General features: G+C 42.1%; 1 protein-coding gene across 2 annotated transcripts in view; it reads left to right on the top strand.

Annotated features, from left to right (window-relative positions):
• Positions 1–27,346, top strand: part of etv4 (ETS variant transcription factor 4) — a 40,735-nt gene that overhangs the window by 5,229 nt on the left and 8,160 nt on the right. Inside the window, exons 4-8 of one of the 2 annotated variants that reach the window (XM_088623083.1) lie at positions 6,188–6,241; positions 21,530–21,653; positions 22,430–22,606; positions 23,131–23,399; positions 27,066–27,134. In XM_088623083.1, the coding sequence (XP_088479209.1) occupies positions 6,188–6,241; positions 21,530–21,653; positions 22,430–22,606; positions 23,131–23,399; positions 27,066–27,134 (693 nt within the window). Of the gene's footprint in view, positions 1–6,187; positions 6,242–21,526; positions 21,654–22,429; positions 22,607–23,130; positions 23,400–27,065; positions 27,135–27,346 lie in introns of both variants that reach the window. The other variant, XM_088623081.1, reaches the window with a different exon arrangement.

A 27,346-nucleotide genomic window follows, 5' to 3' on the forward strand; every position in this document is an offset into this window, starting at 1 on the left:
TTCAACCTAATTCTGCACGACAATGCCAGCCAGCTGGCTCCTGTGAGAAGCCTTCCCAGGAAATAGCCAGGGAGCCGAACTTGGAATGGTGTAGCTGGATTGCGGACACACCTACAGTAAGCCTGACTCCTGCATTGAGAGACAAGAGCTCCCATTGTGCAGTTCAGATTCAGCTTGATACCTAAAGGCAGCTTGCAGCCCCCTGGGACATTAATCAGCCGGCTGAGAGGTGAGATTGCTGCTGAGGCTTAGGTTACTCCTGGCATGGCTGTGTTTAATAGCGCCTGCTCGTAACAGCTATGCCTCCTGACTGGACAGACGTTTTGCTTCTAAACATATTTGTGGTCCTCACACTGTCTGTTTTTGACCATCTGGGCAAACACAGAGAAGGTCTGGGGTTGTCTGAAAGAGCCGGTGGGGAGAGGGTTTTGTGTACATAATCTGTACCTGCACAGATTTTGGTATATATCCTTCCTCCTCCACTTTACTGTGATTGTTCAAGGTACCAGCCTCGTGACCTGGTTATAAAGAACTTCATTTCCCATAGGCTAGTGCCCTAGAATTGGATTAAACACATTGATTCGACTGGAAATAGGATCCTCTAAAGCTCAGTACCAATAAGAGGGGGGAAAAACAACAATAAGTACTCATTTGAAAATGAAAAAATAGAAGGGTGTAAGAATTGGGTGTCACATCTCACTCAACCAAAGACCGCACTTGATACAGCCCTTGAAGTGAATTCCACTATCCCAATTTAACAAGCTTTTTGATTTTGTGGTCTGTTTTAATGTCTCGATAATGCCCTAGCACTGTGGTTCCCAATCCTGGTGCTGGTGACCCACATGCCTGCTGGTTTCTGTTCCAGCCAAGCCCTCAGTCACACTATCAAACTCTTCCTGGACTTAATAAGAAAATTAATTTGAACCGTTTGTTCCCAGCGCTTACACATGTTGGAGGTTTAACGATTGAACTTTGTAAGTGAAATCAAATCGCGAACTCTTGACTAGAAACAAAATGCAAATATTCCAATGAAGCAACTTCTTAGCTCAAGTAAGGCTTCAGTTATGTAATGGAGGGGGGCTAGGATGAAACCAGCAGGTGTGTGTGGGTCACCAGCACCAAGACTGAGAACCACTGCCCTAGACAAAGGCAAATTAACATGGCACTACTCGTGGCACTGATCTGAACCATAAAGTTCACCTCTATTTCAACTAATCCAGACAAAAGTGATCTCTTATCTTAAGCCCAGCTGATACCACAATAGTAAATCCATAAATACAGATTAAAATCAGTGGGTCTGTTTTATTATGTAAGAGTCAAAGGTGAGAGATGGTAAAAGGTGCTGTTGCCCTATGATGCTGGAATGCAAATACAGAGTTCAGGTATGTCTCCAAAAGGAAACTCATCAAATTGCTGACTATCGCTGATTTTGCTTGGCCAGTCAGACTGATTCCAGCAGGTGATCCCAGTCCTTGTATTTGATTCCTGATCTACTTTCAGATTCATCCGTTTTGAACTACGGGAGTGCTCCTAGGCACATTTGAATTTTCTTGTTTTGGATTGTGATTTTGTTGTTTGATTACTAAGAAATTACATTTGCATTTTGCAAAATCTCTCTGCAAAATGAGCTGAAAACCCACAAGGCTACCTATAGTCTTATAGTATTTGCATAACAGGTAAACTGTTCTGTTGTGGGACAACGTCCATCTTCAGTGATCGGACTGGGCAGTACATTCTGCTTAATCCGCGTACAAGCAAACCTTTTCATTTCATCCATACAAGAAAGTCAGCACAGGGTTTAAAGTTTTGAATATTCTTTTCTTCATTAGGGCATGAAAAACTGTCTATCATACGGCATTGATAACCTTAGACTGATGGGAGGAATAATAATAAGTAGATGTTTTATATGATAAAATATTATTTTGGGGAGTGAAATGGTATTTAGCTTTTCTGTTTTGCTTTTCAGTTATGAGTCATAGGAAGTAGCCTTTCATGCTCATACAGAAGTACAAGTTCTTGAGGCCATTTTAAATTTAGTTTTTGAGAACAGTTCCTATATACAGTAGGAATCATGCCAAATCAGGATCCCAAGAAAACAAAAATTGCAGAAATGCGATCACAGCTCTAAGAAACCAGTTTCTAATTATACCATAAGCAGAGGCAGCAGTTGTCATCCAGCAGTAAAGTCGAAAGAACAGACTATGAAATTGTACCTTTTATTTGCCAAAGATGCAGTCTTGCCAGTACCATACATGCACATTTTAAACGTCATTGTTCCAGATACAATTTGAATTGATAATTTTTCTCGGATATTGTATTCTAGCAGCTTGGATTTGTCTGCTCATTTGCTGTGTGTTTTGTGGTTCAATTGATAGAGTTATATTAACAGGATACCTCCTGTAATAACCTGAAGTCCATTTTGATTCCGAAAGGTGTAGTTTCAAACAGTTCCAGCCCGTCAAAATGAAGCCTCTTCAAATTAGTTAGGTTTATTTACAGCCGAGCTGATGACAGGATGTTATGCTATTTTAATTTCGATTTTGCTGTTCAGTTTTTACATTCCACGTTATGAGACCATTTCCTTTCACTCAGGTGTGGCTGAGTGTGCCCACATGTGATGTCAGCCAAATTCTGTAGAGCTCTTCTGCTGCAGAAAATACCCTTCATTGCAGCAGGAAGCTGAGACAGCAGTCACCCACCTCTTTCTTTCTGTAACATTTCTTCTGAGAACTAAGGGTTTATTTTGTGTTGAACTGGTGAATTCATTATTTTAGAAGCCACTTCAGGGAAACACAGTGAAGGGCTGGCAACTTGGAAAACAAAACCTAGCTGCCATGGAGCAGTAGCACAGTCACCGACTCACCTACTGTATGTGTGTCTGACACTACTGTGATTAACCTGATCAACATTTGGGTATGATAAGGACTTGGGCTCAGAGCAGCTACAGCACTACAACTCATCCAGTTCAACTTCGATCCACAGCCAGATTGAGCACCGTTTTCCATTTCACACAGGCAAAGTTCAAGTGCCTTTCTAAGAAGCTGCAAATGAGGGCCAATTGTAATGTGATGGCATTCATTTTTAACTGCGGCAAGGCTCCTGAATCCGCGAACTAATTTTTACAGAATGCAGTTTAAAAAATAAAGCTAATGTCGGTTTGAAAGAAAACTGGTTTTCATCCATTATGCGAGTTTTTGATTATGTAAATAGCTCCTTCATTTTAATAAGTCTATAGAGTTTTCCTATCCTTAATATAGTATGCAGTTTTAGTTTAGAAAAGTTAAAACCTCTCCTAATGCTGTTGGTGACAGGTGGTGAACATTATTATTATTAGCAGTAGTTAATTTGCTACATTCTAACACCTGGATTCGGATCTTTTTTTCCAGCAAGTAAAAATAATACGTCTGATTCTAAAAAATATATCTGACACCATAAAGGGAGGAAATGGGGTGGGCAGATCATTTCTATGATGCTCGGTATGCCTTCAGTTGGCCTTTTATGGTACCACTTTGCCATTTTGCTTATGATCTGTTCATGGAAGAAGCAAGTGTGAGATGTCTTTCCAGAAGTCTGCTTTATGACTTGGAGAGCAAGTCTGACGACAGTACAGCCTGAAGCAGCAACAGAACTGTGTAAGACACTTCTAATACAATACACAACAAAGCCTGGTTCTTCCCACATCTGTAATGTGCAGAAACCGCATTCCAGGCGGACAAGACTAGCACAGAATAAAGGGTGTTTATTATTGAATTTGCTTGGAGGAATAAGGTTGACTGTTGCTTTTATTAAGCATTCACCATTTGTGGTTATATTTTGAATTGCAGCACCATTTGCTACGATAGTGTGGTAATCACTATTCAGCCACCCTGTAACAAAAGCAGCAGTTCACGTTTGGTGTAGGACAAAACCTTAGGGGGGCAATGAGAAATCCAAATGGGGGAAAATTGCAAGAGTTTTAATTCTCATGTAGATGGTTCCATATTTCTTCGGTTCAGAGGTGAATGTTTGTGCCTGCAGACAGGAGTAGGTAGTATCAGTCAGGACAGTCTGGAGATGTGTTTGCAGTGCTGCTGTTGTGTAGGAGGGGGAACTCAGACAGTTTACCTAGGTGGTGCTGAAATGAATATCAGCACTTGACAATACAGACCCAGGCTGCGTTCTCTCAGGTGAATCTCAATCCCAGAATCCAGTGAAGCTCAACCCTACCCCCCTCCCCCCTCACTCACCTTCACGCCACACCCCTCTCATAGATCCCCAGCTATCTATAATCCTGCTCTTCAAAACTCTCAACACAGGTGTTGCATTCAAGTGATTCACTGAGGCGAGCTCAATACAGTATCACAGGACTGGTCAGAGTGCTCTTTCAGCTCAACAGAACAGCTGCCTGAAGGCAGAATTGAACACAAAACAAAAGGGCTTAGGGGCCTTGGTTTTGCTCATTTTGACAGTCATCTTTGAGGGTTAATTACATCTGATGGGATTTGCAGTGAATGGTAATAGCTAGGGGTAGCATGGTGTTGCAGTGTTTAGTATAGCCGCCTTACAGCACTAGGGCCCTGGGTTCAGATCTGGACTTGGGGTGCTGCCTGTGTGGAGTCTGCATGTTGTCCCCATGTTTGCGTGGTGATCCAGTTTCCTCCCACAGTCCAAAAGACACACCAGGGAAAAGGGGGTTGAGGTGAGAAGGTTGTCTCCAAGAGATCTTCACTAGTTCACAGTCCAGGACATTCCTGCAACTCCACTTTGATACTGTCAACTCCTTAACTGCTCAACAGATTGCCCCTCAGCTCAGTTCAGCAGTACCACTATGCTCTACTTTGTAACACGTTAACATTAAGGGATGCTGCTGTAATCTCATATGGCTGAGAGGGAAAGAAGTGCTAAAGAGCACTGGGAGAGGTTTGGTGATCAAATTCTGTCTCTTTCTTTTTCCTTGAGCCTGTCTGGCTTTGTTTCCCTTTTAACTAAAAAAAAAAAGAAAATAAAAAGCATTGATATCAGAGCCACACCAGTATTCTACGTGTTTAGTTTGCAAAAATCCTAACAGAAAATTGGCCTGTTGTGGAGGTTTGTTTGTTTTCCTTTAGTTGCATGAGAAAAAGGCTAAAGAGGAAAAGAATGTGGTTAGCCGTCGGTCACCACCATTGTGGCCTCAATGGTAAATCTAACCTGTCTTGCTGTACCGAGCAGGGTGTCTATTGTTCACATAGGCTGGATCATTCTGATTCACAAATAACGCCCCAGCTCCCACCCAGTATGTTCCTCCCCTCCTCCTATTGATCTTCTGCATGGAGAAACTGCTGGTATGATGTAAAGTCAAGGTGAAGGTCACTGTGCTCCATTAAAGCAGACACTCGGGTTTCATCACTGCACTGCAACAGAAGTAGCCTTTTCACTTCCAAGCACTGTACATGGTTTAAAGAATCTAGGCTTGGTGTAGTCTTATAGGTTAGCTGTGGTGCCAAAATTAAATGCTGTCTGTATTTAAGAATAGGTGCTCATCATGCTAGTAGTATATAGTCCTGATGTAGAACTAGGATCAAATGGCTCTTCAAAACCCACAACGTGAACCTAGATCTGACTTTATTTTAGCACTGCTGCTGAAAGTGATATAAAAAACCAGCAAGAAATCTACAAAGGGAATGTCGTCTACTTCAGGCATCAGTGGAAAATGCTTCAAAGCTATTTTGTTTTTGGTTAAATTTAGAAGTTTTTTACCGTCCACCCCCCTGGACTGTGCTCAGACAAAAGACTAGTCACCAGTTACAGTAACTGCTACCAAACTCCATAGCAGTTTCCGTTTTTCAGAATCAGCACTGGACAACATGTCCCGAAAAATTTCAGCGTGTTCTTATTTGCCAAAAATGGTTAAAAGCACGGTTACGAAAGATCTCGGCTCAAGCACTGGTAATAACATGGGGATCAAGGACCTGTTGCTTTGCTAAAAGCAAACTGGTGCATTCTTTTAAAAAAAAGTAAACATCACAAGTTAAAAGTGACTTTCTCCGGCCCCACACAAGTGATTAGACTAATTATTTTTGCATTACTGCACGAGCACAGCCTTATTCTTAGCTGAAGCTCTGAGGGCGGTGTTTATAGGGCTAATTTCTGTTTTCCTGTTTTAATTACAGTGTGTTCTGTGCCAAGATTCTAACTGTCTGTCTGTCTCCTTCCTTTTTGATTGTAGCTCAGGTCCCAGACAGCGATGAGCAATTTGTCCCTGACTTCCACTCAGAAAACTGTAAGTACAGCTCCTGTGGAATATCAAACACTGTGTGTGAGAGGGGAACTGCTGCAGGCCTGGGTGTGCCTACTGTACTTTTATTGGCTGATATCCTCCAAAGGAGAGGAATGTTTAAGACAAAATACATGACTTATGTCCTGCTCTTTATTATTTTCTAAATCATACAAGTACAGTATATTGTGCCTTTGTGTCACCTGTCAATTTGCATTTTGTGCCGCAAAAGAAACCATTCTGGAAAGCAACTAAGAGGCAGTTTAAGGCATGAATACAAAGACCACCATTGATTCTTCTGATGAGGGCTCAGCTGTGGATCAAAAACACACAGGCTCACAAAAAAGGACACTGGAAATCTAAAATTAAGACTCGTAGAAACAAGTGTCTTTGAATTTTAAACAAAATTAGGTCACATTGATACATCTATAAATAGTTATTCAATGCACTAGACCTTTTTTCACAGGTCTCTTTCAGCTTGTTTAGGTGCCTGCCTGACAATTTAGTGGGTTGTTTGATATTCCTTCACAGCAAATTTTTATACTCTCGAGAAAGCAGACTGCTAATTCTTTTAATGGGTATTTGATCTCACCAGCACAAGGGCAACCTGCCACATTTTATTTTTCATTTCTGAGGTGATGCATCTTGAGCGGAGGTGTGCATGATAAAATTCACTCTATAATCGCGCCTTACTAAACACCATCATCCATCTGTTTCCAGTCCACCTCGACTGGACAGTGTTGCGGCTAAATACCATGATAATAAATTTGAATAAATGCAAATGGAACGGTTTTGTGTGCTTTGGGTAAAGGGAGATTGTCATTCATGAGAAACCTTAATCACTTCTCCAGTGTCATATTGTCTGACAGACATTTAAAGGAAAACAAGGGAGTGTCTGACATTGGTGCTGTATGCTGCCCCTTACAAAGCACTCTGGTATAAACCCCTCCTTTAGAGCTTGGTTTTGATGGATGCTCCCTTAAGGCATTGTTGTAGACTAGACAGGAATAATAAGGGGGAAGTGAGGGTGAGACTCAGGCCTCGTGCAGGTGAAAGGTCAAAACCCACTTAACCCGTTCTTAAGAGCTGCAAATCGGCACCAAACATGGCTGACAATTCACAGACGAGGGGGAATGTAAACCAGGCTTGAGGTGGAAATTGAGCATGACAGGTCACAGCAGCTTAGGACAGGATCCCTGTAATCCCAACCCCCAGCTCACCTGTTCAGCTCCAACCCAAGTGAAGAGTCTTTTTTTTCGTTTAAGTCTCAGCAAATGGTCATAGAAATAATAGTGCTCAGTCTTCACTCGTGGCCTCCTGCTGTTTTCACTCCACTTCTTTTCTCTTTCTAATCAACAGCCACTGGGAAATATTTTCATCAGCCTTGTTGATGGTGTTTAACAATAAATAAATTACGTGTCCCTTACTGTAGACAGGATCTAGCATTTTGTAGGCTGAGGAAAGTGACTTTTTTTTTCCATTTGTGTGCTTAGTGGAGTGGTTCTCAAAAGGTCCATATAAACCCTCCCCACAAAATTCAAAGTGTATTTTCTAGACTTCTCCTCTTGCGTAACTTGTTTCCTCTAACGCAGCCTGTGCAAGGCTCCTCTCTATGAACTGAAGTTGGTCAGTAACATAGAAGGGAAAATGATTAGCCATTTGTCCTGACAGCCCTTCCTCCACAAAGAACTCCAGGCTGGAGCAGGCCGGGAGCTGAGGCAGTCTCGGCAGCTACAGACCGCTCGTCTGTGTGATCTGATGTTTATCTGTCTAGCCAGAGCCTTTGTAAGAGCAGCGAGAGACGAGCATGGGGCCAGGAATCTGGCAGAATACAGCAAGATGAGGGAGTGTCAGGTTAAGGGGAAAAAACAAGTGATTGCGCAATCTGGACAGGTCTGGGAAACCCATTGTGTGTGATCCCCCCCCCCACCGAGTGGGGACATTATTAACAAACAACACTCTTTCCAGATCAGCAGAGACCCAAGCCAATCGCTGGGGTGTCTGCGCCAACACGTGATTTTAGAAGAGCCGCCCGTGGTTTTGATTTCTCATGGCTTTTTACTAGATTAGGTTATCCAAACATGGTGTCTTACACTCCGGCTTCTTTTAATTTGTTTTATGGAAGAGATATTTATAAACCAGCGTGAATCTGAGTCCCGGGTGTTGATTGGCCCCATCTTAAATGCACCTTCTTCTCAACTAAAACATCTGCTGCATGTGAACATCTTCACACTAACATCCAGTGCAGACTGTTTGAAAAATGTCTGTCTTTCTCCAAGTCTAAACAAAGACAACTGTATGCAATTTGTCTCTTCCTTCCAAAGTTGTCTAAATAAAGAGGAGCCATCTCTCTTTTCAGTAGTTTAGTTAGATCCTAATGAGTGCAATAGAGGGACGGAATATGTAGAGAGTACTTTCCATGACTCATGTAGCTGAGGGAACAGCCAGCAGCTCTATCACCCTGTAGCTCCCAGCTGGCAGCCCACTGAAGCTCTGAAGGTGTGAGCCTGGCCAGTACCTGAATGGGAGACCTCCTGGGAAAGCACAGGTTGGTGCAGGAAGAGGTATTAGTGGAGCCAGTAGGAGGCGCTCTCCCTGCGGCTTATGTGGCTTCTAATGCTCCAGTATAGTGACGGGGACATTATTCTCTAAAAAGCGTTGTTCTTTGGGATAAGACATAAAACTGAGGTCCTGGTTCTCTGGACATTAAAAATCTCTGGGCATTTCTCGAAAAGAGTCGAGGAGTTACCCTAGTGTCATGGCCAGACACTGGCCTTTGCTTCCCATGGTTATTTAATAATCTCCATCTCTGAACTGGCTTCGTCACTCTGTTCTCCTCCACACGGAGAGCTGGTGTGTGGGTGCACTGATGATGCAGTTGCATCATCCAGGTGGGGCTGCACACTGGTGGTGGTGGAGGGGATCCCCATTACCTGTATAGAACTTTGAGTGGAGTGTCCATAAAAGCACTATATAAGTGTTAATAAGTGAATAAATTATTATTCTTAGTAGTAGTACTATAATTAATAATATTAATACTACTACTACTGGCAGGCTAGCCCTGAGGGTCCCGTGTCACTCTTATGAGGACTCAGCCAGAGAATTGCTGTAAGAGCAATAGCTAGGGGCCTGTGTGTGAGACTTGTATACGTAGGCGAGAGGAAGTGTGTGAGATTAGGATCTAACCTTCCCCTGGAACTTCTGTTACAAACTCCTTTAAGACCAACATGTACCATCCTGTCTTTGGGACTCCTGGAACTGATACAGGGATTAATTCCGATTTCTTTCATGTGCACCCCCAACCGCCAGAGGCAAAGGGGGGCAAAGATTTTTAAACTACAAAGCAGTCTTGTGGCACAGGTGTAGGCAGAAAGGGCAGTATGGCTGCTGAACAGGAGTTTAAATGTTAGTAGTGTCTCGTGCTGAGTGGCTCCTGGGGGGACTGTTTTTGTACAAAGTGGATCAGGATTCCTGCAGGTTACATCACACAGACTATCCGTCAAGTTCTCAGACAGGTGGGGACTGTTTAAACGAGTTGTATGTCCCCATTTACGTTATATGTGACTGACGTTGCTATTATTCTTATTCATTTTTGATGTTTTGAGAAAATATACGTCTGTTTCAAGCAGACGCTACACAATATTTGGAATCGAGATCTTTTTGTGAGGAAGCATGTGGAGTTCATTCCGTAGGAATCCTCAGCAATCTACTTTCAGCGCCTGAGTGGCCAACTAGCAGTGTCAGACTTCCTCTTTTAGAAAACAATAATAAACCAACAAAGCATGTCTGTCACTGTTTACAATTGAGCACCGCTGCTAGTTAGATCCCTATCCAGTCTGTTGAACACCCCTACTGTTCATTTTCCAGCGTTTAAAAACGGACCTGGCACAACTCAAAAGACTCTTTTGTCTGCTATTCTGCTGCGTGTTACGATAAGGTGCTGGGTATTTTTCGTCTTTTTTTTTTCTCCTCCTCCGTCCCTGGCTCAAGCCCTGTGTTCCAAGTCACAAGTTAATCCCAAGTTTCTGTGTGTGGGTGACTGCTTTGTGCTCAGCCCCATAGTAATCATATAGGAAGCCGTGGCCGTAAATGTAGCTTTACAACACAGAGGCTGGATGCATTACCGTGAAAGCAGTGTTCAGAATGGACATCTGTGGGCTGTGTAAGAGGCCGTCATATTTCCTACACTGCTGTACACACTGCAGATCTGCTCTCATGCTCTGATTTATTAGCTTTCTTTATACTTTACCGCGACTCCCTGTACTCCCCCAGGGCACTCGCTCAACTATTCCAGTACACATCAAGGCAAAATTGAATCATTCTCTGCTAGGGCAGAAAAAGAAATACTACTGTTCAGCTTTTGTGTATTTATTACACTTCAAAGACGCAGAGCTGATAACTGGATGGCACATACCAGCACTTAGCTCTCAGAAACTTACAGCCTAAAAACACACACATTCACTAGTATGATAGAAATAAAAACAGACCATTAAAATCTACTCCTTTCATCGCTTCAGAGCACTGTTTTCCCGAACGTTTGCTTCTGTTGTGCAGAAAACTGCTGTTTCTCCTCCACTCACCAGGACTCCAAATACAACAGGCTTTCTTTTCCACACACCGTAGTAACGGAATACACTTGGGCTACTGTAGGCATGCACACACACCATCCTTTCACGGTAAAAAAATGAAAATAAAAGGCGTCAACACAATATATAAAAAGGGCTGCAGTGAGTTGGCAGGCATGCAGGTTGTGCTATGCTTTTCCAAACACACGTGCGCTCTGTACTTCCTTCTGCGACCCGTGCCTCGGCAACAGGGCTCGACAAGGCTGGGTTTTTATGAATGAGCTGGTTGTGAAGGACTGGCTGAAACAGCCCGTTAGTCTCAGGAAGGGAATCTCCATTCATGAATCTGTGGGCCTTGCTGCAACGGGAGTGAATGAACAGCAGTGTGTGTGTTTTATTACAGGGGAAGGATTGCAGGGTAGGGGCAGGAGAGGGGGAGGCAGGAGGGTGGACTGTGCTTAATACAAACCAGCAAGGGAAGTCTTCTCTTAAATTTTCCTGTCAGAGTGAGGATTTTTTTTCTATGCTGCGTCGTTGAGAACAGAGAATATGCATGCTCGCGCCACCAGCGGGGGAAAAAAATAGTGACTAATAAGAAATACGTTATGATTCTTCTTGTCCGGTGTTGTAGCAGATCTAACGTCTCTGTTATTAATATTTTCGGGCTTAGTGACGTCTGTTTCCTCATGTGTCAAAGTGTCATTTGATCCGTTTGAACGTCAGGCCCGGTTCACATCTGCAGATAATAAGCACTGCTCTCTGGGATGTTTATCAAGTACTGTTTGCTCTGCTGACATGGAGAGGCAGAAAGAAAGAGTTCATCGCAGCAAGGAGCGCTAATGACAGCAGGAATGGAATCTGAGGTCTGTCAGTGGAGGAGAGTGAGAGGGGGAGGGGGAACGTGGTTTTGAGTTCATTTTGTGAAAAGGCACCCTTGCACATACAAAGCCATGATATGGGGACTGGGGGAAAAGGAAGAAAGTAAGGGGGTGGTGTAGCAGACTGTAAAGTTTCAGTGTCTTTCCTCTGGGTACATCAGCACATTGGGGACCTCATTATATAATTTCAGTCGAAGCCAGGAAATCGATCCCAGCATTAAACATTAAGAGGGAAAAGCTATATTAGGGGTCTCAAGGATCTTGAAGAGAGTCAATATTACAGAAGATTAATTACACCCTACTTTGCTTTCCATTGTCCTTGCGAATGAATAATTTGATGCCATCTCTAAGAACTCTTGATTGATCTGTATTTCATTTGAATTTTACTCTAGTGAGGCCATTGAAAAGGAACATGAAGTTTCCTAGCACAAACTACTGCCTGTTCTGTGATCAACATCTGCTGGATGAGCTTAAAACTTTTGAGCAGTATTCATATCAGCACTGTTTTCCTCGGTATTTTAATTATCTTAATATGTGCGCTTTGTGTGCGTGCGTTTGTGTTTTTGCCATTTCTGCTTTCATTGTTATTAATCATGCCTTAAATTATAGAAAAAGGAAATGGGTTTCAAACGAGCTTGGCAAAGTCAGGGAAGCTACTTAATGTTGTAAAGCACTTTGAAGACCATTGAGCAAAACATTGTGTTACAGCAATACACCTACCCACTGACCATCTTATATAAAGTAAAATAATGAAGTCCCAAAAAAAGGGCAGAGAATTCCACATGTGCACAAAATTTAAAGCACAAAATGAAGAACAACCCATTCTACTAGACGACACAGATAACTTTTTAAAACTCAGTGGTGTTTAGAAAAAACGTTCTTTCCTTTCCCACTTTTACATTTGCTGCTCTGTCCAATCCAGCATTGCATATCCTGTGTTTAACCTGGGACAGCGACTCCCTACACTGAGGAACAAAATGTTCCCTTGCTGCACACTAGCTGTCTCCTTCCTTCTGTTAGTTTAGCAACGCCAACAGCATGACAGATGTAGCCCTACTGATAGACATGTCATTTCATTCTCAGGCGGCAGATCTTGAGTTAAAGTTCCCTTTACAAAATGAAGTTCCCCATCAGGGTTTTTTCCAGTTCAGTGTCCGAGCAGTTTAACACTTCCCCATTCGAATGAGTTACCATTTCTCGAACTGTCAAGCGCATTCAGGTTCACCTTCAGTCAGGCCCTTAAAGGAGCCGATTGCAAACGCAGCTGCAGCCAAACCTTTGCTCGGGCATGAAGAAAATGACCAGCCTGTGACGTGGGATACAAGCTACTGGAGATAAATGTGTCAGAGACTGCGTCAACAGGTCACATCAGTTTGTTTCCAGAGTTTGTTTGCTAAGGTCGGCAATGCTGTTGCCATTCTCTTGTCTGCCTTATCGAGCAAGATCTTGTGTAGATAAGCCATCTGAGAGAAACAGTGCCAGCACCCTCTGACCCTGAGTACGCAGCTGCTTTCTGTCGGATACCTTGTTTCTGGTTTGTTTTTATTTTCAGAATGGCCCAACAGTGTCTTTTCAATGCCATCTGAAGGACGGTTATGGATACCCTGACGTAGGGTGGGTTATAATATCTGCTAAATGCAAAGCCTGTGGAGTTAGCTGGTTCGTTTTTTTTTTCTGAATTTGGAAAAGGGTTTTTAATTGACAATTGGATAACATTGCAACCTGGCTGTAAAAGGTCACTGGATGGGAGAAAAACAATTTGCTCTGGGTATTCGGTCAACGTCAATGAAGACGGAGATGTCAGAGGGAAACACAAGGCAAAGATTCTAACCAGTCAGTGTATTTTGGGCAGAGTTCCAGTATTTTACACACAGCAAGGAAAAGAGGCATTATTATGAGGGTGCAACAAAATGAGGAACAGAAATAAAAGTTGTCTAAGCTTCCCCTTTTTGGGTATGTTTAGTGTTTTTTTTTAATTAACCGGCTCCTTAAATATTGCTGGGCAATGAGAGCTGACAAATAATAAGCGAAAATCAGGACAGTTTTTTTTTCTTGGTCAGTTATGACAACACTGTGGCTTTTGTCCAGAATCTGTGACACTGGGCGTGAGTTCTCCTGGGAGGTGCTCTCGTTGACAGCTCCCAGAATGAGTTCAAATGTCGGCTTTAACCTATCCTTTGGATCGTGAGCTTGCTCTTCCTGGGCCCAAAGCATGACTCCATACACATGCCCATGCTATCTGCCATAAAAACGAAAGTGACACATGGAGTGAGTCCATATGAGGGTGATACAATCACCTAGTACACGTACCTGTAAAAGCAGTTTTCTCCCATTCAAAGACACAAAAAGAAATAATGTCCAGGTGGAATTACAATCAGCTTTTCCTGCTAACTATCTTGAGAGATATAACATATGTCTCTCTCTCTCTTTCTTTCATTCCTGCTCTGTTTCTATGGGCTGTGACCTCTAGTGCACGTGTTCTGCACATGTTTTAAGTCTTCCCTTCCAGATGTAATTGCAAAGAAAAAAATATTAGATTATTTCGGCAACAAAATCAAAATAGATGGCCCTTTGTTCTTATGTAAATTATATTTTGTTTTTTACAATCATTGGATTTTTCTGCAACTCTACCTCCAAGAGGTAAAAAAGTTGTCTTTTTAAAAACTTCAGGGGGGTAGCTGCGTCGACATGCGTAGTCTGCAGAGGAACAAGCGATAGGTTTATTCCACGCTGAAAAGAGAAGAGAGAAACACGACGTTTCGGCTGTGAAGCCTTCTTCAGGTGTGAGCCTCATTGTATAGTTTGTGCACTCACATCTTTTGAGGTCACTCCTAGATAAAAAAAGTGACGAAGTTTAGGATCTGGCGTGCATTTCTTTCAAATCCTATTATGTAAACTCTGAGACTTAAAACGATGGAAACTACCAACCAGTTTAATCTACAGGAAATTCTTATTTTATTCTGTTTGGGTGTGAAAATAGTTCTGCGGTGCGCGCCACACTTTTTTTATGTTATTGTTGTTGTTTTCTTTCCATAGCAATTTTTTCTTAGAACTGCTCACCCTATTATTACAGTTTCTGGAATGAGTCACTTCCTCCGCAAACTGAGAGCGAGTGGGATGTCCTGCCTTGTTAAAAGACTGTCAAGTGGAGACGTTGAAGATCAATATCCCCCCTTTAACCTTTTAAGCTTTTGTGACATAATTGGCTTGTCTGTTTGCTTTATTGACACCCCACTGGTTGTATCAATAGACAATAGTCAGTAGTTAAAATCTCCTCTTGTTTTCATGCCAAGGTCTCAGTTTGCACCCCTACTACTTGTTTTTCCATGTGTAATATTAATTTCTTAAATAAAATTAATTTGATTTGAATTAACCCAAAATGCACACTGTTCAAAAGTATTTGCAGTATCAGTCACAGAATCATAACAACTCCATACTGATGCCATACAGCACAGGCTTTCACGGGCTTTGTGCTTTCAGCCCAAAAGTAAAGTCTAAATGGGTCCAAAAAGAGCAGAAAGTTACACAGAATGTTAGGCACAAATGGAGCTCGTTATACTGGAGAACAGTATAATTTTGTTGATTGATCAACTTGATTTTACTGTGCTTCAATAATATGATTGATCTCATCCAGTCTTGAAAGCCAGGGTATCTGCTTCAACAACAGTTCATCGGTTTGTTGATTAGTTTTATATTTTTTGGAAAATTAACAGTATTTCACCCAGATTTTAACATTTTCCTTCACGTGGTGTTCTTCCCACTGTTACAAATGATGTATATATTTTTTTTATTATTAGTCTAAATATGAATCACTTCTGTTCTCTTATTCCTATTTTCTTACTCCTGTTGTGACTGTTTAAGTTACTGTTGGTTACAACCTGGAGGTCTTTTGTAATATATTCAGTCTCAGCTAAAAGGTATAAATAAATGTTTTATCCATATTGAACACTACTCCCTTAAACAGTATATTCATGTAAAGGCAATTCCTATAATACTTACCTTTTGAGTTCTCAAATAAGCACATTTTTGTTTGGGTATTTACTGACATAGTCTTGAAGCAAAGATGCTGTCTAATTAATAACATCTGTGGTGTTGAAGTCCATTCTTATATATAATAAAACTTTTACTAGAACAGCCAGGCTGACTAAAACAAAGTGTGATGTTACAGGTTCAAAAGGTGTACTGCCCTCTTAGCACAAAATATTGGGTCTGCACCATTAAACCTGAAATAACAGATCCTCAATACAAGTCTTCTGTCAATAGAGCTCAGTGATGACTCAAGCCCCAAGAACTCTGCAGCATGGATATAAAAGACTGTGGCAGTCATCTTGGCTGTACTACACCAAGAGCAAATACACAGCTGATAAGGGAGACCATGTAATAATGCCATATGGCCACTGTCATATATCCCAGCATGCTTGGTCAGGTCAAACTTCACCCAAGGCTTTACTGATTGGTGCTAGAGGTCAGAGCATGATTCTGTAAATATTTCCTGGTTGCACTGTACAGTACTTTGGTTTCAGTGAAGTTAATGTGCTGCGTCAGTTTTAATTCTGTAATTATACTCCATTGTAATGTGGCTTTTAGTTCAGAAGTTCAGGTTGGATTGTAAATGCCATTATTACTGTAGTGTGGCTCCTCTGCACTAAACAAAGAGAAAACTGGGCAATTTCTCCCAGTGTGGAGCAAGGCTTAGGGTGCTGGAGTGGTAACTGGAAGGCTGCAGGCTCAAATCCCAGGTGAGATACAGCTGTTTAACCCTTGAGCAAGATACTTCCAGTGAATTATTCCAGTAAAATAGTCAGCTGTATTAATGGGACAAACATAAGAGGCCCTGGATACAAGCGTCAGCCAAATCAATCAGAAGGAGAACCTTGTTTTATCATGGGGCAAGAGTGGTCTCCTCTATGGGCCGAGCAGGGTTTGGGCCAGCAGTCCTGTCCCTTTGAATGAGATCTTCTCAACGGTATCTGAAAGGAGAAAAGTACACACTTTTCAATATCTCAATAACCAAAAGCTGTTTGTTGCAGAAGTTAAGCATTCCTGCAGGTACATGTTTATAAAGGTCCTCCTACCTTTGGGAAAGAACAGCCTTGCACTGAGACAGGGAGCAGAGGCCTGGAGGGTAGCTTGAAGCATGTGAAACCACAGGAGTTTTTGCATTTAGGATAAAGCAGAATTGTCCCATTTAATAAGGGCAAAGTTTTTGGGGGGAGAAGGGGGGTACGAATGGTTTTCCAGTCCCCTTGGTGTCAAAGCCATCACAGTTTTGTGTGAGAGTTTCAGGCTCATTGGCTCTGCTGAAAGCCGGTGTTGGGACTGTCAAAAGGCCTCTGTTTACTGCAGACTGAGGACACACTTTGTTTCAGCTGGGACAATGGGCCGGAGCTCAGCGGCCTGTTTGCTGTGCTTGTTAGTGGTGACGATGTGTGGCTCTCACAAAGGCTTCTCCACTTCCTAAAGCAATCAGCCATGACTCGACTGTCCCCCTTCAGCGCATCACAAATGCTATTTACATATGCAAATTGCCTCCCTCTCTGGGCTTGCCGATCTTTTCTTTGTCGGACCAGTAAATGGTGGCCTTCATGCTGACCTGAGTTTACCTGAACCGACAGTGAATTCCACTTGTGCGGCTCGCAAGGTATTAAAATATATGCAGAAGACTCAGGCAATTAGACCCAAGCAATGCAATGATTACGAGGCTTGTTTGGAACCTGAACAATTCACTCAAAGACCGCAGGAGTCTTTCCTACTATTATTACAGCCTAGTTTTGGTGAGAAGGAAGCCATCTTGTCATTTAAAAATGTTTAATTTCCAGTTCTCATAATGCTCAACATGCGGGTCACAAGAATTCAAGGCAAACAATAGTTCCAGTAGCCTGTCCTGCACACTGATCAATCAAATATAATTGACACATTGTCAGGTGTGCCTTGAAGTTAACATTATTGTTGTTCTTTGCTGCATTCATAATATAGCTCTAACAGGACTCAATGTTTTTAATCGGTGCTTGTGATTATAAAAGGAGAAATACTGGGGAGATGTGGTAGAATAACAAATTCTTCGGCCCTTTGCACCTCCCAGAACAGTACATATGCATCATAACTTTTTAATTTAAAAAATGCAAAAAACGAATGACCTATTTGACCCTCCTGTGACATCATGTTTGTGTATAAAACCCACCCTTAAGATCTAAACGCAGAGGAGAGGAGTTTAAAACATTCTGCGTGTGAGTTCCTGACCTCCTCTTCCAAGAAGAGAGAGCATATTGTGAAGTGGTTAAATAATTTAAAAATGAAGGTTAATGAGAACACATTTTAAGGTCACTTGACAGAAAAAACAGGGTTGTTAAGGAGACAATAAAGAATCACTGTGCTTTATAAAGAGTGATTTCCATAAGGAAGTCCAAGCTCTGCTCTCTGAAATGCATAGCCTCCAAGGAGTCTGTAGTAGCGTTGGATTCCCCATTCATTTAACATTTTAGCTTTTTTGTAATGCAACCTTCCCACGCATTTTGTATTGAAAAGGTGACCTGTTTGTTTTTTTTCCACAAGCTCTGCTTCTACTTCTAGTCTGGTCATCATTTGGCTATTCTCAAGGTCATAGCAGTAGCACTTCCTCAGTTCATTGCTATTCCCACTGGCAGCAAATCCGTAATCCGATCAAACCATTTTCACGGCATCCAGATTTGATGCCAGCAGCTGATTGAATCGGACAGTTTGCTATAGAAGATGATCAGGGAAAGTAAGAAGGCCAACTCCTGCTAATTGCCGCTGAGTGGCAGGCCTTCACCCATGCTCCAATCAGCTCCGTTCTGGGTTTAGTGAGATGGATCTCAGCAGAAAGAACAACGTGACTGATTAACTGCAGAAATCTGTGTGTTGCTCATAGAGTGTCTAGGACTCATGGACAACACACTGAATGTTTTTTTTCCCATGGACATCCTTATCCATCTATCCACCTATCCATTTCCCTTACATCTTCTTCCAATTCAGGGTCACGGGGGAAACCGAGCCTATCCCGGTAAGCAGTGTATGCAAGGCAGGTACACCCTGGATGGGACACCAGTCCATCACAGGGCGCATATAGACACAGAAACACTACAGTAGAACCCCAGGTCCACAGCTGAACCCAGGACCTAGCAATGCTAGCCACTGCGCCACAGTGCTGCCTGACATCCTCATCATTTGTTTTAATACCATGTGATAGAATGGCACTATAACAGGTTATTAATGACCTCCAGTGACATTAATAAGTTATTCTTTAGATGCAGTACTGATTCCCTGTCCTGCTCTGTGGTGGTCCAGACTGGACATGAGGGATTTGATCAGGACTCAATTCTGGAAATATAAAGAGATGGTGATGCTCTCTGTTCTTGTGCCTGCAGTACTGCACCAATGAACTCATTAGGAAGAAACTGCTAATTGTATTCGAATATGTGCTGTTTTGCAACTTTTCTAACTCAGGTGATATGGACGTTCTACTTTCTACTTGTCCTCCAACTGAGGGCACTGTTGAGATGGTATATAATTAAGCCCCTTAGCCCCATAAGCAGCCCCTCAATGCAACAGGATTTTTGATTGAAATTAAAAACATGGCAAGATCCTACCTCTTCAACACACCTCAGCCTTCTGAAATGAGATGGAAAAAGCACATTCAGAATTCTGAAAGAAAATGAAAACGTCATTTTTAAGTCACAGTTCCGAGAAAACCCATCTCCACTTCTTCTGAGCTCGTTCAAAAGTGCATGGTTTGATACCGATGCTGTGCAAAAAGAGCTGTGAATTTACATTTCCAGGTTGGGCTTGGAAATCCTTTCCCAGACAGTACCTGCCCTCGTCCTTCACTGTGACATGGCAGTATGTAACCAAGAATCTCCTTAAGCCCTGCTTTTTTATGATGGATTCTGGGCCAGGAGAAGTGTCCTTTAATCTTTGCCTCCCAAACATCTAACTAGAATGTTTCCTAATCCTTTTAATCTTTCTCTGAAGCCAACGTTTCCTCCCTGGGACGCTTTCGCAAAGGCGAGGAGGAAAAAAAAGGAACAGACTATGTTTCTTGGCCATGGTGCTTCTTGACGCATCGTGGGAGAGCACTTTAATACCATTGGCATCCCATTTGGGAATTAAAGCAGTAATTATGATTCCTCAAACATCAGCTCTGCATGATCTGTCAGGCCTGTACCCAGTCAGCCATAATCAACACAAATAAGCACGTTATTAGCTTGAAGAGGGAAATCAACTACTATTGTCTCAAAACTCAGGTGAAGATGCTGCTTGCAACTTTGGGTAAACCTGAAAAAAGAGCTTGCCTTTCTTCTTAAGACCCCAATAAATTATTTTTTACTTAGGGCAGTGTCTCCAAAATATTTGCATCCTCAGTGTAAGCCTTTTCCACTCATGACCTTTAAAGATTCAGGATATCCCGGGACTTGGGTGGGCATTTTAGGAGCCTCACAATGAGGTGCAATTATAAAGCCTTTAGTTTTGATTGTAACTGAAAAGACGGGTGAAAACAACAAAAAGTCATATAACCTCCCAAGATTCCTTCACAACTGCTACAGAAGATTTAAAGCAGTTTATGTCAATGCTTCCAGAATGGTTTTCTAGCTTTAACAAAATAAATCAAAATGTTTAACAGCTTAAAATCATTACTGCAACATTGCTTATTTGTGCCAGAGGGATTTGTTTTTTGAACATTGCGATCCTGCCAATGAAGGCATTCTAGAATTAATGATTTTTACCCCAAAATCAGTCAGTGAACAAGATTAAAACCAGCAAATTTGGGCACACTTGTACTTTACATGCTGGGACCCAAGAGAGAAGGAATATGCAGCTGTTTTTTTCACATCCCTCTTAAGAAATGGAGGCATGTCTACAAAATCCATGTACCACCCATCAATTCAGTCCTTCCAGCTCTCAATTTATGAAACTACTTTTCTATCAGATAGTGCCAAACACCATAGAACAGATTAAAATAACATACCGGAATCTAACATCCGAAGTTTCAGATAATGAGAACACTTAATGCAATCTACGAATTCAAAAGTATCCGATTAAAATGTATTATTTGGGGCGTGTTGAACAGGTGATAGATTAAGTAGACCCATAAAAACTGGTTTGTGGTCACCCAGACTGTAAAAGGAAATGTTACCTTAACACAGTGAAATGTCTGGGCAGCAGCTGCAGATTAAGACAGCGAATATCTGCAGGGCAAGGCGCGCTTGTCTGCTGGAGACATGCTGGGGGAGTGGGTCCTGTTGTGTCTGTGAGAAGGAAAACAAACTGTGGACTGGGGGCTGCTGGCTCTCCAGCCCCTCTCCTTCTTGACATGGGGTTCATTGCCCAGAGGGAAATCCTTTCTTTGGAGGAGAAGTGTATATATCTCCATGCATGTCATCGAGAGAAAATGACCTTTGATGCTTGTTTTTTTGGTGCAGTTAAGCTTTGGCTGGAATTCTGCCATGCAGAGAGCACTGCATTCAATTAAAGCTTTGCCTCCTTATAAAAATGGCTTCTGCTCGGCCAGTCCGAAGCTTCAGCCAGTTCCCACTGACCAAAGTCAAATTGGAAAGAGTCTTCTGTGTGCCGCGGCCCTCTCTATTCTGTGTTTTAACTTAAAGGGTGTTGTTAGTCAAAGAATTGCTCCCATTAACTTGGCATTAAACAATTAAAAGGTCAACTTTGAGTTGGAGAAGGGGTTTTCACTCCTTCTTCATACTCCGACTGCAACATCTTTACCAATGTTTGATTTCCAAAAATAAGGGGATGTGGATCCGTACTACGACCGGCACTCAGGCAGGGTATCGACAGATGGCAGCTGACAGTGTTCTCTTCTCTCCTGCATCCAGTAGCATTCCACAGCCCCCCAGTCAAGATTAAAAAGGAGCCCCAGAGTCCTGGATCAGATCCCAGCCAGTCCTGCAGTCACAAGCAGGCTTTCACCTATTCCAATGGAGAGCAGTGCCTTTACGCCAGGTAAGCATCCCTATGAGCACCCTGATGTCCCTAATACTCTGTATTATGCAACCAATCATGGAACATCTGTTAAACCTGTATTCACATTGAGTTTGAAATGCTGACATGACGTGAAGATATATTGTCTTTTTTACTGTAAAAGTACTTGAGCCTTTTTACCACCAGCAGTGTTTCTAAAAGATATCTGGATATGAGATAACTCCACAATCTGACAGAGTGAAGCTAGAACTTTATTTCCATGTGTAGCTTGTGTTGTGTGAAAAAAACTGTGTCGAGGTAGGTTTCTCTTGCTCTGTTGAGGAGATGGCCATTTCCAGCCATCAAATGCCTTGGGGCTCTTCAGGTTTTTGTTCCGCCCTTGATCTTAATAACTTAATATATCTAAATGAGTAAATAAAATGTTTTGGGGCTTTAAATTAATCGCTACACTGCTTAGTTGAACAGTTGTCCATCTGTGTCCTGTTGGGTCTTTTGTGCAATCCATTCTGTTTCCCAAACACCTTTCTGGGACAACGGCAGGTGGGGAACCAATTGAGTGCTACAGAAGCCCATTAACCAGTGCTGGCTGGGTTTGGGTCAAAGCATAGCCTTGTCTGCACGTTCAACAATTCTTATTGTAACACTAGATCGGTAGAGTAGCAATCGGCAGCTTAAGCAGAGACGATGATGAGACATCATGGACCACCGTCTCTTGTATACACACTATTTGTTCTGAAAGAAAGGAAAACTCAGTGTCGTCCACAGTCAATAGCTATGTGCTGTGCGTCTCTTCCCAGTGCCTGTGAGCAGAAGAGAGCAGCAGGGCTCAAGAGCTCCAATCCTGGGACTCCCATGTCTCCTATGCATCATTACTCCCCCAAACCAACCATCACCCCTCGGCCCGATACAGGATACATGAACCCCACCACCACTGCCCAGCCAGTTCCTGGCCATGGCTACTCAATGGATCACAGGTAACGGAACTCAGCTGAAGCCCTGAAGTGAAAGAGAGTTGCAGTAGTCCTTGTGGGGTCTTTTGACACCCTTCTTGAGACACTGCTTTCCAGCAATGAGGTCTGTTTTTTTTGCAAAGGGTAGAAGTCTTTTATCAGACCATGCATTCAAGGACCACTGGATTAACAATGGTGAAAAGCTCTAGCGCATTCTCAGTTTCATAATTGGGCTTCCACAGCTCTTTAGCTATTGTGGAAATAAATCAGTGTGTTATTTTGTTGTTCTCTTTTCCAATGTAGTGTGTCTTCATTTTAAAATTGAACACAGCTGCGATACAGTGGATGTAGATGAATGCATGATAGCTACACTAGTCAGATGGTGAACATCTAGTGTTCTTCTCATCACTCATGAATTCTGAAGTGCCATTGAATGCGTGGCGTTTTTCCAATCAAAGACAGATACGCATGGTCTAATTAAGGAATTGGGGAACCCTCCAGATCAAACATCCTTTCACTAACATGGTGACCTTTGTCTTTCTGAGTAGCTCCAGATACACGCAGCCTTCCGCAGAGATGTGCCACCCTTATCCCCCACCTGCCCAAGCCATGCAGCGCCAGCATCCTGCCCCAGGCGGGGGGTACCAGCGCCAGCTCTCTGATCCCTGTCTGCCCTACATGCAGCAGAGCTTCAAGCAGGAATACCACGACCCCATGTATGACCGCGCGGGGCACGTGGCTGGGGGTGCCCCTCAGAGATACCCACCCGTTCACATGCTGATCAAGCAGGAGCCTACCGACTACACCTATGAGCCTGGTGAGTCCGTCAGAGCGGCGCTGTGCCCCACAGGATACTGCAGTGGTCCATCGCCCGTGTGGCCTCAGTGGGACCAAAGTGTGACTGAACATGCTAAACAGAACATAGTCATCTTCTGAAACACAGAAGACCATGAGAAAGAAGGGATATGGTATAAGAATAAGAAAGGTGCAAGGAGAAGCCTGTTTGGTAGTTAGTAGCTATTTGATCCAAAGATCAACATGGCTGGGTAGCTTGTCCCATACCTCCACAATCCAATGTACTGGTATCTCTCATAGCTGTACCTAATTCCTAATACAAGAAATTGTATATGGCCAATAAAGTCATGTTATCTAATTACTAATAATTATGATACATAATGTTTAGCATAGAACGTGGCCTTAAATAATTTTAGGAAGACACAGGCATCAGACTCTTGAAGTGCTGAGTAATTATTAAGTAAATTCAATACAGATCTTTATAGATGAGTGTCAATTAAAGCAAGATAGGAAAAGCTCTAAAACTTAAAAGTTATACTGAACTTAACTTAAAATGAAAGCATTGTAGTTTTACATTTGACATGAGACACAGAAAATTACCTTAATGTTCTGGAGTAAAAAAAAAAAACAGTTTGATTAATGTTCTGTTATGACTTTTACTGCCAACACTTACCAAAGGCATTTTCCCTGAGCTCTGCAACTTGAGCACAAGACTGAATCTTGCTCTGATTCAGGTGGCTTGCACAAGAGCAAGGGAAACACACAGGGATTACAATCCAGCACTTGTGAGTTCTGGAGAAGCTGTTGTCTTGGTTGCACTTTGATATTGTCTGGAGCTGGGTGAAGCTATCAGCTGTTCACATCCTACAACTGAAAATGTCCGCATGTCTGCAGGGAGGTAGACACTGTCACTGTGTGAATCAAAGCTTATGTGTTTAGTCTGTCTTGTAGTTGTGCACATAGATTTCAAACAGAAATCACGTTGTGCAATTCCTGTCTGAAGAGGAGTACATAAGTCCAAGTTTCATCTGGATTAGTTGGGTTATTGAGGTTATTGGTTATTTGGTTATTGAAATAACTCAGTAGCAGAAACCCAACACTAGATGAATTGAGGTTCTTATAGGGCAAGGCCATTCAAATGAAAAGCCAGAGAGAAGTACTCCACATTGTTCATTAGCTTGGACAAATGTGTACAAACCAGCACAGAAACCCCTATGAAGAATTTTTTTCTAGGTCTAACAAGTTGGGTAACACAAATCTTTAAATACACCCACAACAGAATAGGTATAGCAAAGGCCAACTAGAATAATTACAGGCTTCTTTTCACACAAAACAAAACCAGAATCCAACACATTTAAAAATAGTAGGTTGTAGAGTGAGACTCAGCCCTGCGGGGTGTTCCTCTGATGATACACATGCTATGTTATTACCCACTGACCTGACAGAAGCCAGACCCAGTGTCACAACATTCTATCCAACACTCAATGTAGCTCAGTCATTTCTAGCCTTTTGCTGTGGTGATTGTAAGAGCTGTGGAGTCACTGAAAATCCTCATTTTAGAAATGCTGATGGAGCTGAAAGAACCATCAAGCCATTGAAAGTGACCTCCTGTAGCTTTGTGAATGACAAAACTAGTTTTGGTCAATAGTAAGAGTGATTCAGCAAAAGCTAAAAACGTCACCATCCATTCAGTAGGGTGTAGTACAACAGCAGTAAAGTAAGAGACCCTGCAGGTATGAAAGGATTTTTTAATCTTTTTTTTCTAAATTTACTATAGTTCTTAAAGTGTCAATAAAGAATAAGACAGTCAAAGCAGCTGCTGGTCAGTACAGTAGCTCTTGGTAGTCTGTGCACTGTGCCTCTCAGCCTGCAAGGCAAACAGGTAGGGTTTACAGGTTTAATGCCTGTGCTTTCATTTTCCAGTCTCTCCTCAGAGACGAATGCGCTTTGAAACAGGAATCCCAGGGACCATCTCCCTCATCACTGAGATTTCTTTCGACCCCTTCTCCCCCAAGCAAACCCTCTCCCCCTACTCCCTCACTCTTTCAACGCCCTGACACTTGGCGGACGTCTTGCCTTATTTTTTTTGCACAATGCATCTCTCCGTCTCCCTCCCTCTCCTGAAAGAAGGCAGAAGAATTTCATTGAGAAAATGGAGGGCACAGGAAAGACTAGACGTCCCACAGGACTCCTCCTGGGTGTCCGATTTCACCAGCAGCTTCCTTTCTGCAGGCAGATGAAATCATAATGGAAAAATGAGCGTTGCCCGCAGTAATCTGAGACCTAGACTTACAGCACAAAAACAGGAAAAAAAAGTTGCCTGTAGCAAGCCTTGTGCAGAGACAGGCTGGACGGATAGTACAGGAGATACTAACACAGCATTGCATATGTACAGAAGAAGACAGTGTTCAGTATATTCATTTGGCATTTGAAAACAGTCTCAAATAGCTGAGTCGTGGCACTAATTTCATTACTTTTCAACCTTTATCTGAGACATGTTTTTAATATTTTAAAACAACAGGAAACAAAGACAAGAAACGGATTATGCAGCCAAAGAGACAACGCTGTTTGTTGCCTGACAAGGGACATTTTCTGCTTAAGGGTGCTTTTTTCATTCTGCACAAAATTTCTTCCTTTTCTGTTCCCTTTTCTATTTGTTCTTTTCGAAATCTTGAGTTTTATTTACGAGGTCATTTTGAGATCTCTTTTTTTCAACTATTAAGCAACAAAACAGAGGAATTAAGAATATAACAAATGCTATTGGCTTCAATACTCATTTTTTTATTGTCTCTTGGTATGCTTCAACACAGTTTATATAAAGTATTCATATCACAATATTTATGATCCTTTTGGTCACAATCCAATAGGATATAATACTAATTCCCCTTTTATTCCTAGTTAAAGAAAATAGCCCGTCAGAATTATTATTAATAGGAACCCAGAATGGGAATATGATACCATGCCTGCAAAATTAAAATGTCACATTCCTCAGTGACGTATAATCATAGTTTTGCCACCAGATCTCCTGAGATGAGTCAGAGTCATCCAGAAACATGGGTCCTTCTACTCAAGCATAACTCCATTAGCAAAGAGTCAGAATGACTCGACTCCACTGCTTAGCAGTATATAAATTTCGCCACTGTATTTGTTACAGCACCGCATCTACAAGAGTTGGAAAAAAGAAGATAGTTTGATGAAGCAAGAGTATGACAAAAAACATTTACTATTCAGCATGGTAACGAAGATAATCCAAGGGCCCATTTGTTTGGACTCTTCTTTTCCAGCGTGCTGAATTGTATATAACGCAAAAATATTGTTAAATATTTTAAGAAGAAACAGAAAGTCGGTGTACATTCAAGGTGTCTGAAAAAATACAAAAAGATAAGAATATTCTTTTGCATATTTGTTGGATATTCTTTAGTCCCAACAAGGATCTGATCAGATAACATCAGCAAATAACTTGTTACAAGCTCTAATTTACAGAATAACAAGTAAAACTCACAAGATGAAAGAGGTTACACCAATGGAAATGGAAAAATAAGGATCTTCTTTTATTTCAATTTTTATTTTCAATTATTTCAATAACCAAAATGCCAGTACAATCATATGTGGTTGAGGTTCATGCATTCTAAATTTCACTGTGCTGTGCACAACAGTCACAGGTCATTGCTTGCATTTATTTCCACAGATGTGCCTGGCTGCCCATCCATGTACCTCCACAATGAGGGCTATGGAAAACCCTTGCACAATGCCGACGGTAAGCACTACACTGTACGCTCTGGGCTTCCAGCCCTCACATCATGGCAAACTCCGACACTTCAGACAGCAGTCTGAGCACCCCTGACATCACAAATGGGAAGCATGGTGTGTGCACGACCCAGGGCTCTGTCCCAACATGTTCCTTATACTTCTTGGGTGCCAGGCCACTGGGTAGGTCCATGGGTGCCAGGCCGAGCATTGACCAATCAA

This window comes from Lepisosteus platostomus, chromosome 28, assembly GCF_059453375.1.
Source record: "Lepisosteus platostomus isolate fLepPlt1 chromosome 28, fLepPlt1.hap1, whole genome shotgun sequence".
In the NCBI taxonomy this organism is placed as follows: domain Eukaryota; kingdom Metazoa; phylum Chordata; class Actinopteri; order Semionotiformes; family Lepisosteidae; genus Lepisosteus; species Lepisosteus platostomus.